Source organism: Chrysemys picta, chromosome 1, assembly GCF_011386835.1.
Source record: "Chrysemys picta bellii isolate R12L10 chromosome 1, ASM1138683v2, whole genome shotgun sequence".
Taxonomy (NCBI): domain Eukaryota; kingdom Metazoa; phylum Chordata; order Testudines; family Emydidae; genus Chrysemys; species Chrysemys picta.
The window spans coordinates 256,350,701-256,363,595 of record NC_088791.1 but is presented as its reverse complement, the minus strand read 5'-3'; the positions used below and the strand labels follow the sequence as shown (position 1 = coordinate 256,363,595).

The 12,895-nt window shown below is 35.9% G+C and overlaps 2 protein-coding genes across 3 annotated transcripts in view; one reads left to right on the top strand and one right to left on the bottom strand.

Annotated features, from left to right (window-relative positions):
- The window catches only part of UBAC2 (UBA domain containing 2), a 146,161-nt gene that overhangs the window by 23,815 nt on the left and 109,451 nt on the right, over positions 1 to 12,895 (top strand). For both annotated transcript variants that reach the window (XM_005303896.5, XM_065581043.1), the window contains 2 exons: positions 1,504 to 1,623; positions 2,255 to 2,361. In XM_005303896.5, the coding sequence (XP_005303953.1) occupies positions 1,504 to 1,623; positions 2,255 to 2,361 (227 nt within the window). The remainder of the gene's footprint in view (positions 1 to 1,503; positions 1,624 to 2,254; positions 2,362 to 12,895) is intronic.
- Positions 3,452 to 8,903, bottom strand: GPR18 (G protein-coupled receptor 18). Its single transcript, XM_024101888.3, has 2 exons — positions 8,766 to 8,903; positions 3,452 to 5,115 (listed from the first exon to the last, which is right to left on the bottom strand). Exon 2 carries the CDS (start codon positions 5,086 to 5,088, stop codon positions 4,096 to 4,098), a length of 993 nt encoding a protein of 330 aa, XP_023957656.2. The 5' UTR covers positions 5,089 to 5,115; positions 8,766 to 8,903; the 3' UTR covers positions 3,452 to 4,095.

The window sequence follows — 12,895 nt, the reverse complement described above, 5'->3', positions numbered from 1 at the left end:
CTAATTACCCTCACAGTTAAAAAAATTGCAACTTATTTCCAGTTTGAACTTGGTTGCCTTCAGCTTCCAGGAATTGAATCTTGTAATGTCTTTGTCTGCTTAATTAAAGAGCCTTCTAGTATCAATATTAATCTTCAATACAATATTCTGTATTTTAAATAACATTACTGTAAAGTGCTCTTCATTTTTGGAGGCTGCATACCATTGTTCAGCAGAAAAGAGCTAACAAGTGACTCTTACTATCTTCCCCAAATGTGTTAGTCTTCAGACCCTAAAAGGCAAACTGAAAAGTCCCAAAAAGTGTGCTCTTGACTGGTTCTTTATGCTACATAAAAACTGTCTCAAAGGACTTTTGTTTGTTTTTGTTTAGTTCCAGTATTTTCTGCTTGTTTTTTAAGTTAAAAATACTAGGTTGTCACTGTCCTGTTTCCCCCCACACACACACCGGAGGTTTTCCAAAGAGTTTTGAGAGACCTGAACAGTAGTTTCACATGAGATTATAATTTAGTTATCCTCCCCCGCTACCCCAAATCCCACTCTGGGCAGGAGGAGAAGCTGATAAGATTCCTTATGCCATTGCTGTTTTCAGCCTGGTCTGCACTTAAAATTTATGTTGACATAACTACAGCGGTCAGGGGTTAGAAAAATCCACATAGCCATAGCTATACCAACATAACCCTCAGTTTAAATGCAACTAGGTTGATGAAAGAACTTGGGGAGGTAAAGTTTCTACAGCAATGGAAACCACTCTTCCATCGCTGTTGGTTGCATTTATACTATGCCATAGATATGCTGCTATAGTCCCTGAATTATAGACATGGCCTCTTGAGGGAAGGGAGAGCTTCATCCCAGCAGCTCAGATTACAGTTTCATGTAATACTATTCAGGTCTTCCAAATATCTCGTTAAGGTCCTATGTAAAAAAGAGGGAAATGAGGACCTGATGTTTCTGATAGTTCAAATATAAGAATCAAGCAGAATAAAAAATTGGAGAAAAAGTTTTTTACATTATAAAGAACAGTAAGGGCAAACCCATATTTTGTTTAAACTTTTGCTCTGCAGTTCATCTTAAAGGGAGTCCTAAAATCACTTGATTTTCTTTATGCTGCTGAAAAATGGTTAATGGTAGCAGTTCCCTGTTGAAGGGAACCATCTTTTTCTGTTATCAGTGCTGCTATATGCAAGTATCTGTGGAAAGCACGGTATATTAGTATTTGTAAATGTGAACTATTGAAGATGAATTGATTTGATTTGAATGGTAAGATAGTTTAAAAAAGAAAATCTTACTTGGAAATGTTTAATTTTTTTAAACAAACTTTCTAATATCTACTAATCACTTTAGAAAAATGATTACAGATATATGTGGACCACTCTATTTACTCTGAATATTGTCACTAAATGTTTCCTCCTCTTTTGTATTATGTTAAACCTGAACACAAATCCCCTGAAGAATTTCTGTGAAGGATGGGAGAGAATTAAATATCTTGGTGCTTTTATATTCTAGATTTGGAGACTTGTATTTGGGAGAACAGTATGTCTTGATCTGAAAGATACATTCTGCAGTAGTTTGCTCATTTATAACTTTAGGATATTTGAAAGAAGATATGGCAGCCGAAAATTTTCAGTAAGTGTCACTTCTATCATTTTCAATACCCAAAACGATTGCTAAAACCTCTGGTCTCACAATATTGTCAGATATTTATATTGTTGTAGTCTTTTTGGATAGATACTTTGTTTCATATCATGTATGCTAACCAATTTTTTTAAATGGCATGTTTGATTTTAAAGATTATGTTAAGGTTTATTCTTAATTGAGATTTTATTTCCATTAATCAAAATGTATTTTTAATTGGTATTTTACCCATAAATCACAATTGAATAACCAAAGAACATTTTTAGCTTTTTTCATTTAATAAGTAATGGCTCAAGCTAAAAGAAAAAATGTTGGTAGGCTACAGCAAGTTTTATGTGGTCCATGAAAGTGAATTTTATTGAACAATCCAATTCTTTATAGTTCTTTAAGATGAGAGAGACTGGTCTGGTAAACTTATGTTGTAAAATTGTACTGTAATGTCCAAGGAAATAAACTTGAGCTTAATTGAACTATTAAAATGGACTTTTTCAACTTTAAACATTAGAGTTTCTGCCTCAGAGATTTATATCATTCATATGTTTATTCTTATAGAATTAACTAGCTCCAGTTAAATTAATTAATTCATGTTTGGGACCTATCTGTTTTGTTTTTTCTTTTTCAGTCCTTTTTATTGGGCTCCTGGATGCTGTCAGCTTTGTTTGATCTTCTCCTTGTAGAAGTTATGCAATATGCATTTGGCATCACCATCAGTAGTTTGCCTTCTGGATTGTAAGTAGTTCTTAATGGGCTTGGCTTTGTCTTAGATACAATTTCAAGGGATTACTTAGCACAGATTTGAGTAAAATAACCTACTAATGTAACCCTTTAAATGCAATATATCCTTTTTGACATAAAATGTAAATGTTCTTGGCATGAATATTCATTTGTATAACACTATTTTCCAAATATGACCTGTAGTAGAGTTGCAATATTTTTAGTATTACACTTCCACTTTGTGATGACTTTCAGTTCCACAACATTGTCTTTTTCTCTGTCTTGGAGTAACTGAAAGGAGTTACCTTGCAGTGCTGGCATCTTTTAAGCTTTACCCAGTACAGTGTTCCTGAATATATGTTTTGATTTCACACTCTTTTAAGTGTTAACTATCCTCCTGAAAGCACAAAACTAATGTTACTGTAACTCACTTTTTAAAATATGCAAAACTATATGCATTTCATACTGGAAGGTACTTCATTAGTTCACATTTCAGACCTCTTTGAGTTTTATAGGACATCATGTCTATATGTATTGCATTTCATATTTGAAAAGTGAAGTGTTTAAAAATTAAGGTTCTTCAGGAGCTCAGTTTCAAATAAGCTGCTTTTGAGATTTGTAGAATAAAAAGAACATAGAAAACTAGATGGCTAACTGAGTATTTGCATTTAGGTTTATGCTTTAGTGTGGTCAACCTCACATAGTCAGGGGTTTCCATATGCTGCATGGTCTTTGGTATTGAGAAAAGATTGTATACACACTGTTTTCTAATGTCAAATGTAAGGGCTTTCGGTTTCTGATCCTTAGTGTATCTGATGGAAAAAACATTAGACATTCTCATAAGCATGTGGAAAGTTATACTGTAGCTAGCCTAATTAAAAAAATGTGTTTTTGTTAGACTTTCTAAGGTTAGCTATTATAAGATCTTGTAGTGTGTCAGTATTCGGAAAGATTAGAGGTGGGACGTACATTATTTGTATGTCTGTATAAACTAAATCCATTATTCAGGAACAAAGTATATACTTTCTGTTTAAGCTTTGGAGTATTCCAGACATTAGTAATGTTGTATATTATACTTACAGGAAATAATTAACAATTTGAATAATTTATCTCTTCTACTATTCAGTGTACTTTTTATTTATAATTACAGAATTTCATTAGTTTTAGGGTGTCAAAATACTGCTACATAAAAGAGATTTTATGTAAACCAAATGTAAATATCAGTTAAACTTTAGCTTCAGTTCATGTTTTTGTTCTCCTGGAAAAAGCTGAACTTATGAATATAATAGATACTTTGATTTCATATACTATCTGGCATGGAAATATAAAATCTTAATGCATCATATATAAGCAGATGTGTTAACTAGTGGTCACACTGAAATTCTGCATGTGCTTTATTTAAAGTGTATATACACTAGCATGGACATTGACTTTTTTACACTGGGAAATATTTACATTTGATTGAGAGGCAGTACATCACGGACAATATATTTATTTGCCTGCTTCACCCAGATGGTAGATCATAAATATCTTAGTTCTCCTGGATTTACTATGAAAAATGTAAAACACATTGATGAAACATTAATATTTTAAGTCTTTGGTATTCCACTTGTCCCACAATTATGCTACCACAGATCTAATGTGTCCCAATATTGCCAACTCCAGAGCATTCTTGAATACAACCAAGTTGAAATGTCAAAACTTCAGTGAAAGTCACTTGGCCCCATTATAAGAATCTTCTGATTTTGTTTATATCATTTCACTGTTTATATTACTTAGTGACCTTAAACTCCCAGATCGAAAACTCTTCCTGCGCACGCTTCGAAGATAGTTGCGATAAAGCATGACACTGATGACTCTAGCCTGAAATTGTTTAGAAACAATGTAGTACAGAATAACATCTAAGCATGTACTGAGATTCATGAGAAAGGTGGTAAAGGCTGCCCATGGATTGTAACTCTGGTCTTCGTCTTGCAGCATCAGGAAGGCAAAACAAATGTGGAAGGGCACAAAGCAGACAAGCACTTGCACAATCAGAGTAACTATAATTTTTATGGATCTTTCCTTAGCTTTGGGTTTCAGTTTGGAAGTCCTGCCATGGACAAAATGGTAAATAATGACTAGATAGCATCCAATCATGATAAACAGGGGAATCAAGAAAAAAAAAATCAAACGAGAAAAATTTAACATATTGACTTCCTTTAGATGGATGATATCAAGCATCTTCATGCAGGTAGTAAAATTTGAGGTTTTATCTGGATCCGAATATAAAAATAGCAAAGGGGACGTCGATGCCAGGGTCATTATCCAGATACCAATGCAAGCTAGCAGAGCTTTCCTTGTATTCCTAAGTTCTTTGACGTGTTTGGGCTGGACAATGGCCATATATCTATCGACACTTATAAAAGCAAGCAGCCACAGAGCAATGCTTGGATAAAACACAGTGAAAGCACCAAGAATCCGACAGAATATATCTCCAAATGGCCAAGCTTCTTTTGCATAGTAGGTTATCCGAAAAGGTACGGAAAATATAAAAATTAAGTCAAGGAATGCGACATTCATCATATAGACTGTTATAGTTGTTCTTTTCTTGGTGGTGCAGCTGAAGACCCATAGTGCAGTGATGTTCACTAGCAATCCAATTATAAATATAAAACTATAAAAGACAAGTGATGCAATCCTGTACTCTTCTGGGTGCAAGTTTCCTGGCATAATGTTTTGACTTTGATTGTGTTTATTCATTTTTTTTCTCCTCTTAAAACATGATCCCTAAAAACAAATGAAGTAAATAATGAGAAATGAAATTACAATCAAAATTAGAGTTGGACATTTGTATAGAAGCAAAACAGGTAGTTCTTATTTCTTGACCACAATTATTTTTAAAACACATTTAAAAATAATTGCAGTCAAGAAATAAAAAGACATTATTGTAACTCCCAAAACGTGCTAGGCTTACTTTGTCTATAGACATAATGTCTACCCCAAAGATATTACATATACGTAGTATCAAACTTGTAGGGCACGATGTGTTATTTAATAATTAAAATATAATTATAGGTGCTTTTTTTTAAAATAACTAATTAAAAATGTGTCTTGTAAAAGGATTTCCTAAATATAATGAGAAAATGTGAAGTCCGGGATTTCTGAATGTAGTTATGTTTGGCTTTTTGTTTGTTTGTATTATTGTAGCATCTAGCAGTCCCAGCCAGAGACCAAACCCATGCTATACAAACACAGAACAAAAAGACAGTCCCTGCCCTAATGAGCTTACAGTATCCGAAGTTTGCGGTTTTAAATAGTTGCAAATTAAACAGAACTCTTCTACTTGTCCTTAAATTTTGTAAGTAGCCTTTTCTAACAAATATACTCCTCGATAGTATATTTGTATTGAAAATAACCAAAACTGAGTAATAAAAAGAATAATTAAACATGAAATTTAGTGTAGTTCCTATACACAAGGAAAAATATCAGTTGTGAATCTTAGGCACAAACTGCATAGTTCCCAATAGAACATATGTACAGTGTTGCATATGAGAGGCATGAAAAGAAGACAAAGGTATCTTCATAGCTACTTAGACTCTAAGTATAGTATCCATATCCAGGGTTTGAAAAATGTTTGCCAGATACATACTAGTGAGAGGACTACATTTATAACTTTTATTTTAATACAAAAATTCGCAATAGAGAATGAACCACGCAAACTTCACAACAGTGTCCTTATGAGAAGCTGCTGGGCAAAGGGTCGGCATTTTTTGTATCAGCCTCTTGTCATAAGTGTTTTGAAAACTGAAGTTTCATCCTGCTACCTCAGCTGCTGAAAGAGAACAAGAAGCTTTCTCTCTTTCTCCACCCTACTTTGGTGCAGTGGTCTACTATGTGACTTCCTTAACCTCTTGGTGGTTGCCAGTGTGCCTGTGCTACAGTACCCCTCCCCCAGCTTCCTGAAAGGAAAGAAGAAGGTGTTCCTGCAGCCTCCTGGCTGCTTTGTGTATGGCAGAGTTCTCTTTTACTCGACCCTTGACCCAGCTTCCTGGCACTTCTGTGTGGGAGGGGAGAGGTGGGATCACTGCTACTTTATTCCTCCTGTAGGTAGGTGGGTGGGATCTCCTTACCCGCAATAATTGAATAGTTCCCAGTTCCTGACTGATACTGCTCATGGTTTTCCCAAGCAGCAGCGAATGCGATATCCATGAGGTCAGTGGACATTTTAGGCTTGTAAGTGAGGAAAGGACATTTTCCATTTTAGGCTTGTAAGTGAAGAAAGCATTTAAAGAGTAACTTTTAGTTCACTGTTACTCTCCGTATTTTTTTTATCTTTTCACTGTAATGTCTGCCATCTACTTTACTTACTAATACAGAGCTTCCAGATTAGACCCGTGGTTTGTTTAGTCCAGTATTCTGGCTGAAAATGACTAGTTACAGATGCTTTTGAGGAGAGTACCCCTCTATTGAACAATAATGGCATGATGTCTATATGGGAAATTTCTTCCTAATCTCTGTCAGTTAGGATTAACTTCTGCCTTGAAATGTGAGGTTTTATATCTCTTACTTTTTGTTGTTGTTCTATATAATGGAACTGTAGTTTATTTCATTAGTACACATAAATGTCTAATCCTATACTCTTGGTCTGAATTAAGTTTTCTCATTTATACAAAATGTTCCTGATTCTCTGAGGATGATTTAGTCATTAAAGTGAAAATGTTAGTATAAGGGCAATAAAGTAAAATGGACTATTACACTTGGAATGGAAAAAACTATGGAGTGTATTATAGTGACAAGGAAGGAGATTTGGAGGGAGATTCAGAAATGCCTCTGAAGTGGTCAGCCCAGAGGATGGGTCAAATTAAAAGTAATATTTTTAAAAGATATTGAGGCACACCAAAGGAAGGATGGGCCACATCCCAAAAGTGGGATTCTGTTAATGTGCAGCATAGTGATGAAAACTTATCTAACAATCAGTTCAATTTTGATCATGTTTTCATAAAGATATTTTTTCTAAGAAGTTACAAAAAAAAGTATAACAAATTTTGTTAATAAAATACCATAAGTATAACTATGAATCAGTATTATGGGAAATGTACAAACATGGAACTGACCCCCCAAAACACTCCCAGCAACAGTTACATTTGTCACCATATCCAATACCATCATTTTTCTACCTAGAGAACATTGTTTTAGGCATTGTTTTAGGCAGTATGTATCCTCAAACTTTTCATTCCTTCTTTCTCTTTATGGGTTTTAGATTTCTCTTTGTAGTGATTAAGTGCTTGTGATATAATGTATTACTTCTGAGTTCCTACACCATTTTTTTTTTAATAAGTGTTGAAGACCTAATTCCCAACCTTATTTGGTTTAAAATGGGTGTCAGGAATCTGGCATGTAGATGCTACACAGATAAAAAAATACCTAGGTATATTGGGGATGGGGGGGGAGGGGATGGGGAGGTTTGATGTATAAATAAATGCAACTATGACTGAAATCAAACCATTGCTGCATGCATGGATATCCATTAATACCAACGAGAGAGCAGCATATGTAGGTCTTCATTGTGTGCATCTGAGCTGAGAATTTTGCCCCCATTACTATATTTAGTGATGGGAATATTTAGCTGTTTAAATTGAATAAGTGGATTTATCAAAAGGTCTTAAAGTGGGCACTGGTTTCCAAATGTCTGATTGATACGATTTAATGATTAGTGGAGGTTTTTAGAGTATTGTGAAAAGACTTTCCTGTTGCTGATCCATACAGGTATTGTCATTCATTTTTTATATATATATATATTTTTTTTAATTGTGGGTGGTGTCTGAGCAACTAGTAAAGATCATAAGCTCACCTGAATGCTGTTTATGGGACATTCAGGACAAAGACAGAATTGGTTCTTCCTGATTTTGACTGAGAACTAGTACACTTGTTTTTTTTTATAAAGAGCTAAACTACTTTTGGAATGATTGCTCAGATTTTGGGGTTGTTGACGTATACATTTTCTTTTGTTACCATCTCTCTGCCTCCATCTAATGTCCGCATAGATTTTCTGTTTGGGTGTATTTATGGTCATCAGCAAGGTCCAGCATGTTTGCCCATTCAATATATGCAAATAATTTTACTATATAAACTACTTAGGTAAAAATCAATGTTGATGCTATTACTTATGGGAAGGGTTCAATTAATTTTTAAAATACTGAGCAAACATCCTATGTATGTGACTGCATGTGTTAAAAAACAAAATCTGTTTGCTCGAATTTACAGTCATATAATGCAGCTGTTATTTAAATTCCTTATTAGGAGTGGAATTAAACTTCCTTTTATTAGTTGTAGAACAATTCATATTTTTAAAGAAGGAAGTCAATCTTAATAATAAATATTGACATCTAAGTTACTTTTATGCTCAACATGAAAATAATTGATCAAACATTACTTACCTTTATGCACTATAAAGTTACTTCAGTGATGCTTGTTTTGTACCCTCAGATCTGCAGAAGGTTTAGACTTGCTTCTGTCTGTACAGCTTCAACTTACTAAAATAGAAACGCTTCTGTATAGTCAGGAAATGATGACGTAATGAAGCCAGCTCTGGGTTCTCGTATTGGTTTATATGTATTTTAAATATTTTTGTTAGTTTGTATGTAGACAGATCATGTCCTTTAACTTGCCAGGTTTGTTGGCTCGCAGAATTCTAACATTTTTCAGCAGGTATGCTTTTATAATATTTCTGTCTTCCAAATCAGTTTCTTTGTAGAGAATACATAATACTCCCTTTGGCTGAAGTGTTTTGGGAATATCAAAAATATTTGGATAATTGATGTTTATTGAATACATTATTTGCACAAGGGAAATAATTAAGTTTTGGTTAAAAGAGCGTTTCTGATAAATAGAGTTTTAACATTTTGCACAGACCATAATCTCCTGTTGTGGAAATCCCCATTGTACTTGCATTGTTTTGAACTGGTAGTCAGCCTGAAAATGAAAGAAACTCATTACATTTGAAATAGAAAGCTTGAATCACTTGTATGCATTTCTTATTGTGTATCTATATCTATATTTTCTTGTTGGCAAAGTAATGGTGCTTTAATATCTTAATATCTTTCTAAAATAATACAAAATATCAATCATCTGAGTGCTTACCAGAAAACCACTATAAACTATTCTTACTCCTGGGGATCAATTTTTTTTTAAATAAGACACATGAAGAGAAACCTCAGTATTTCCAGAGAAATGACATCTTTTTTTTAAATCAAATTTAAAATGTAATGTTATGAGCCCTTTAGTATGTCCCATGTTAATTATACTACTTTATCAGGGCCAGATAAAATCTGTTTGGAAATTTTTTGTATATTTTTAGCTATTTGGCAATTATTGTATGTATTACAGTGACGCTTATATAGTGAAAAAATCTATACTTCTTACTCAGTCTTTACTCTAGCAAATCTCTCAATAAGGTCAGTGGGAATTTCTCAGAAGTAAGGATCAAGCCAGACCTGCAGGATTTGGGTCTTAGTGAAGTGGAATAAAAGTCCTAATTTGCACCACTGCATTTTATTAGAGACCTAGAGTCCTGTCACTTCTCTATGAAAATGGGTTGTTGGCCTCAGTCTGAATTTAGTGGATAGGTATTTACATCACTGACATCAGTGTGCATGGTTGTATAGTCAGAGAGTGAGATATCTTTAACCATTTGGTATGGAACTAGTTTAGAGGAACTCATCTTGAGCTACGCATGTGCTAATTTCAAAGTCATTCCAAATGAAACAAGCATTAAACTTTCAGAGTAGCAGCCGTGTTAGTCTGTATCCGCAAAAAGAAGAACAGGAGGACTTGTGGCACCTTAGAGACTAACAAATTTATTAGAGCATAAGCTTTCGTGGACTACAGCCCACTTCTTCGGATGCATATAGAATGGAACATATATTGAGGAGATATATATACACACACAGACAGAGAGCATAAACAGGTGGGAGTTGTCTTACCACCTCTGAGAGGCCAATTAATTAAGAGAAAACAAACTTTTGAAGTGATAATCAAGCTAGCTCAGTACAGACAGTTAGATAACAAGTGTGAGAATACTTACAAGGCGAGATAGATTCAATGTTTGTAATGGCTCAGCCATTCCCAGTCTTTATTCAAACCGGAGTTGATTGTGTCTAGTTTGCATATCAATTCTAGCTCAGCAGTTTCTCGTTGGAGTCTGTTTAGGACCTAATCACATCAGCCATACCATCAGGGGCTCGTTCACCTGCACATCTACCAATGTGATATATGCCATCATGTGCCAGCAATGCCCCTCTGCCATGTACATTGGTCAAACCGGACAGTCTCTACGCAAAAGAATTAATGGACACAAATCTGACATCAGGAATCAAAATACTCAAAAACCAGTGGGAGAACACTTTAACCTGTCTGGTCATTCAGTGACAGACCTGCGGGTGGCTATATTACAACAGAAAAACTTCAAAAACAGACTCCAACGAGAAACTGCTGAGCTAGAATTGATATGCAAACTAGACACAATCAACTCCGGTTTGAATAAAGACTGGGAATGGCTGAGCCATTACAAACATTGAATCTATCTCGCCTTGTAAGTATTCTCACACTTGTTATCTAACTGTCTGTACTGAGCTAGCTTGATTATCACTTCAAAAGTTTGTTTTCTCTTAATTAATTGGCCTCTCAGAGGTGGTAAGACAACTCCCACCTGTTTATGCTCTCTGTCTGTGTGTGTATATATATCTCCTCAATATATGTTCCATTCTATATGCATCCGAAGAAGTGGGCTGTAGTCCACGAAAGCTTATGCTCTAATAAATTTGTTAGTCTCTAAGGTGCCACAAGCATTAAACTGTAGCCAGTCCAGCCCCCCAGACACCTAACCCATCCCAGCTTCCCAGGATGCTGCAGCTTTTGTTCAAAAATAACTTTGTGGTGATTGCTTGTAAAATTGTATCTTTTAAGACACTGCTTAATCCTAAAAACATAAACATCTTAAGAAACTAGTGTGTTTTAAGAGTTGCAAGGTGGCGGTTGGTGTTGTAGTCCAACAGTGTTAAAACACCGGAGTTCACTTACAGCGGAGTGAATCACCTGTGTGATATCTTCAGACTGAGTGAAAGTTCCCTGAAATGCTTTTTCTTGGTCTCTGGTGTTCATTATGCCACTATGGATTCTATGCAGAACTCATGGAAAGAGTATCCAGGGTGCCGAGCACCTCCTTCCCCCAAAAAGAATACTTTATTATTTGAGAAGTAACATACAGTACACCATATAAACAAATGGAAAATGAATGCATTTCTTAGCAAAACAAGTACAGAATTAATTTTGGCTCTGGATGGAAAACAGCTGTGTGTTTAGTTCGCGATGGGAGGGATGCTGTGCAGTGAGCTCCCTCATGTTGCTGTTCATGTTAGAGGAAAATGGCTGACCTTGCTCTCTCTCCTGATGAACAGGAGATGCCGTTGAAGATGCCGTGTAGTTGTCTCATTGGACTACCAGTGAAGGGTGTAGAGACCTTGTCTCAGGTTATCGTCTTCCTCTGTGCTACAGTGCCAAGAGAAGGTTAAGGGGATGGGATTTAATTGGCATCTCTTGTGATGGTGACTTTGTTGGAGGGTAGTGACTGACATCTTGGCTCAGGTTGCCTACATTAGCTATGTCTGGGTGTTTTCTCTAACCTGGGTCCTGTTGACACACACAAGCCTCTAACTTGAGATTAGTGGTGCTTTCCACTTGGCTTCCTGGCCCATCCTAAGATAGGAACTAAAATCCAGGTGCTGCTATAATTTGGGTTGGTAACCAGCCCACTTTGTAGTGAGGATGCAGGCAAAACGACTCAAGTGCTGATAGTCCTTCAATGCCTTCCCGTAATTCCCCGCATGTACTCAGAAGGACAGACTAATTCTCCCACAGTTCTCTGGGAAAAAATCAGAGTGGCTCAGTTTACTGCAGCACCAGGCACCATGGGATATGCCCCCAGAAACCCTAGTGAGCCCTAGGAGAGTGCAGCACCAGTGAAGACACAGTTACTTTGGTATGGCTTTGCGGTGTGGCTGTTCAGACCTGGACTAGGCTAGTGTGGGTGCTCAGATCAGGTTGCCAATCTTCCAGGTTAACTTTGCAGTGAAGACATACCTTAAATGTGGTGATGTGCTAAGAGTGAGAGGGTTGATGGCTATGTTTTAGCCCCCAGAGGTTCTGCTTCTGTTGTGGGAATTACATGGTTTTGGTTCCTTCTTTTGGTCCACTGTCTTGTCAACAAGAAGAGAAGAAGCGCATCCTTTGGCTGCCTACCCCTACTTCCAGCTCCTATTAAAATAAATGCCCATCATTATGTGTTTCATGGAATCATAGAAATGCAAGGCATCAAGTCCAGCCTCTGCTTTGAGGCTGGACTAGGTATACCTAGACCTTCCCTGACAGGTGTTTGTTCAACCTGTTCTTAAAAACATCCAATGATGGGGATTCCACAACCTCCCTTGGAAGCCTATTCCAGTACTTATCCATCCTTATAATTAGAAAGTTTTTCCTAATATTTAACCTCAATATCCCTTGCTGCAGATTA

What these genes read in the sequence shown, in the direction of transcription:
- GPR18 (XM_024101888.3), bottom strand. Translation starts at nt 5,088, where the DNA reads ATGAATAAACACAATCAAAGTCAAAACATTATGCCAGGAAACTTGCAC.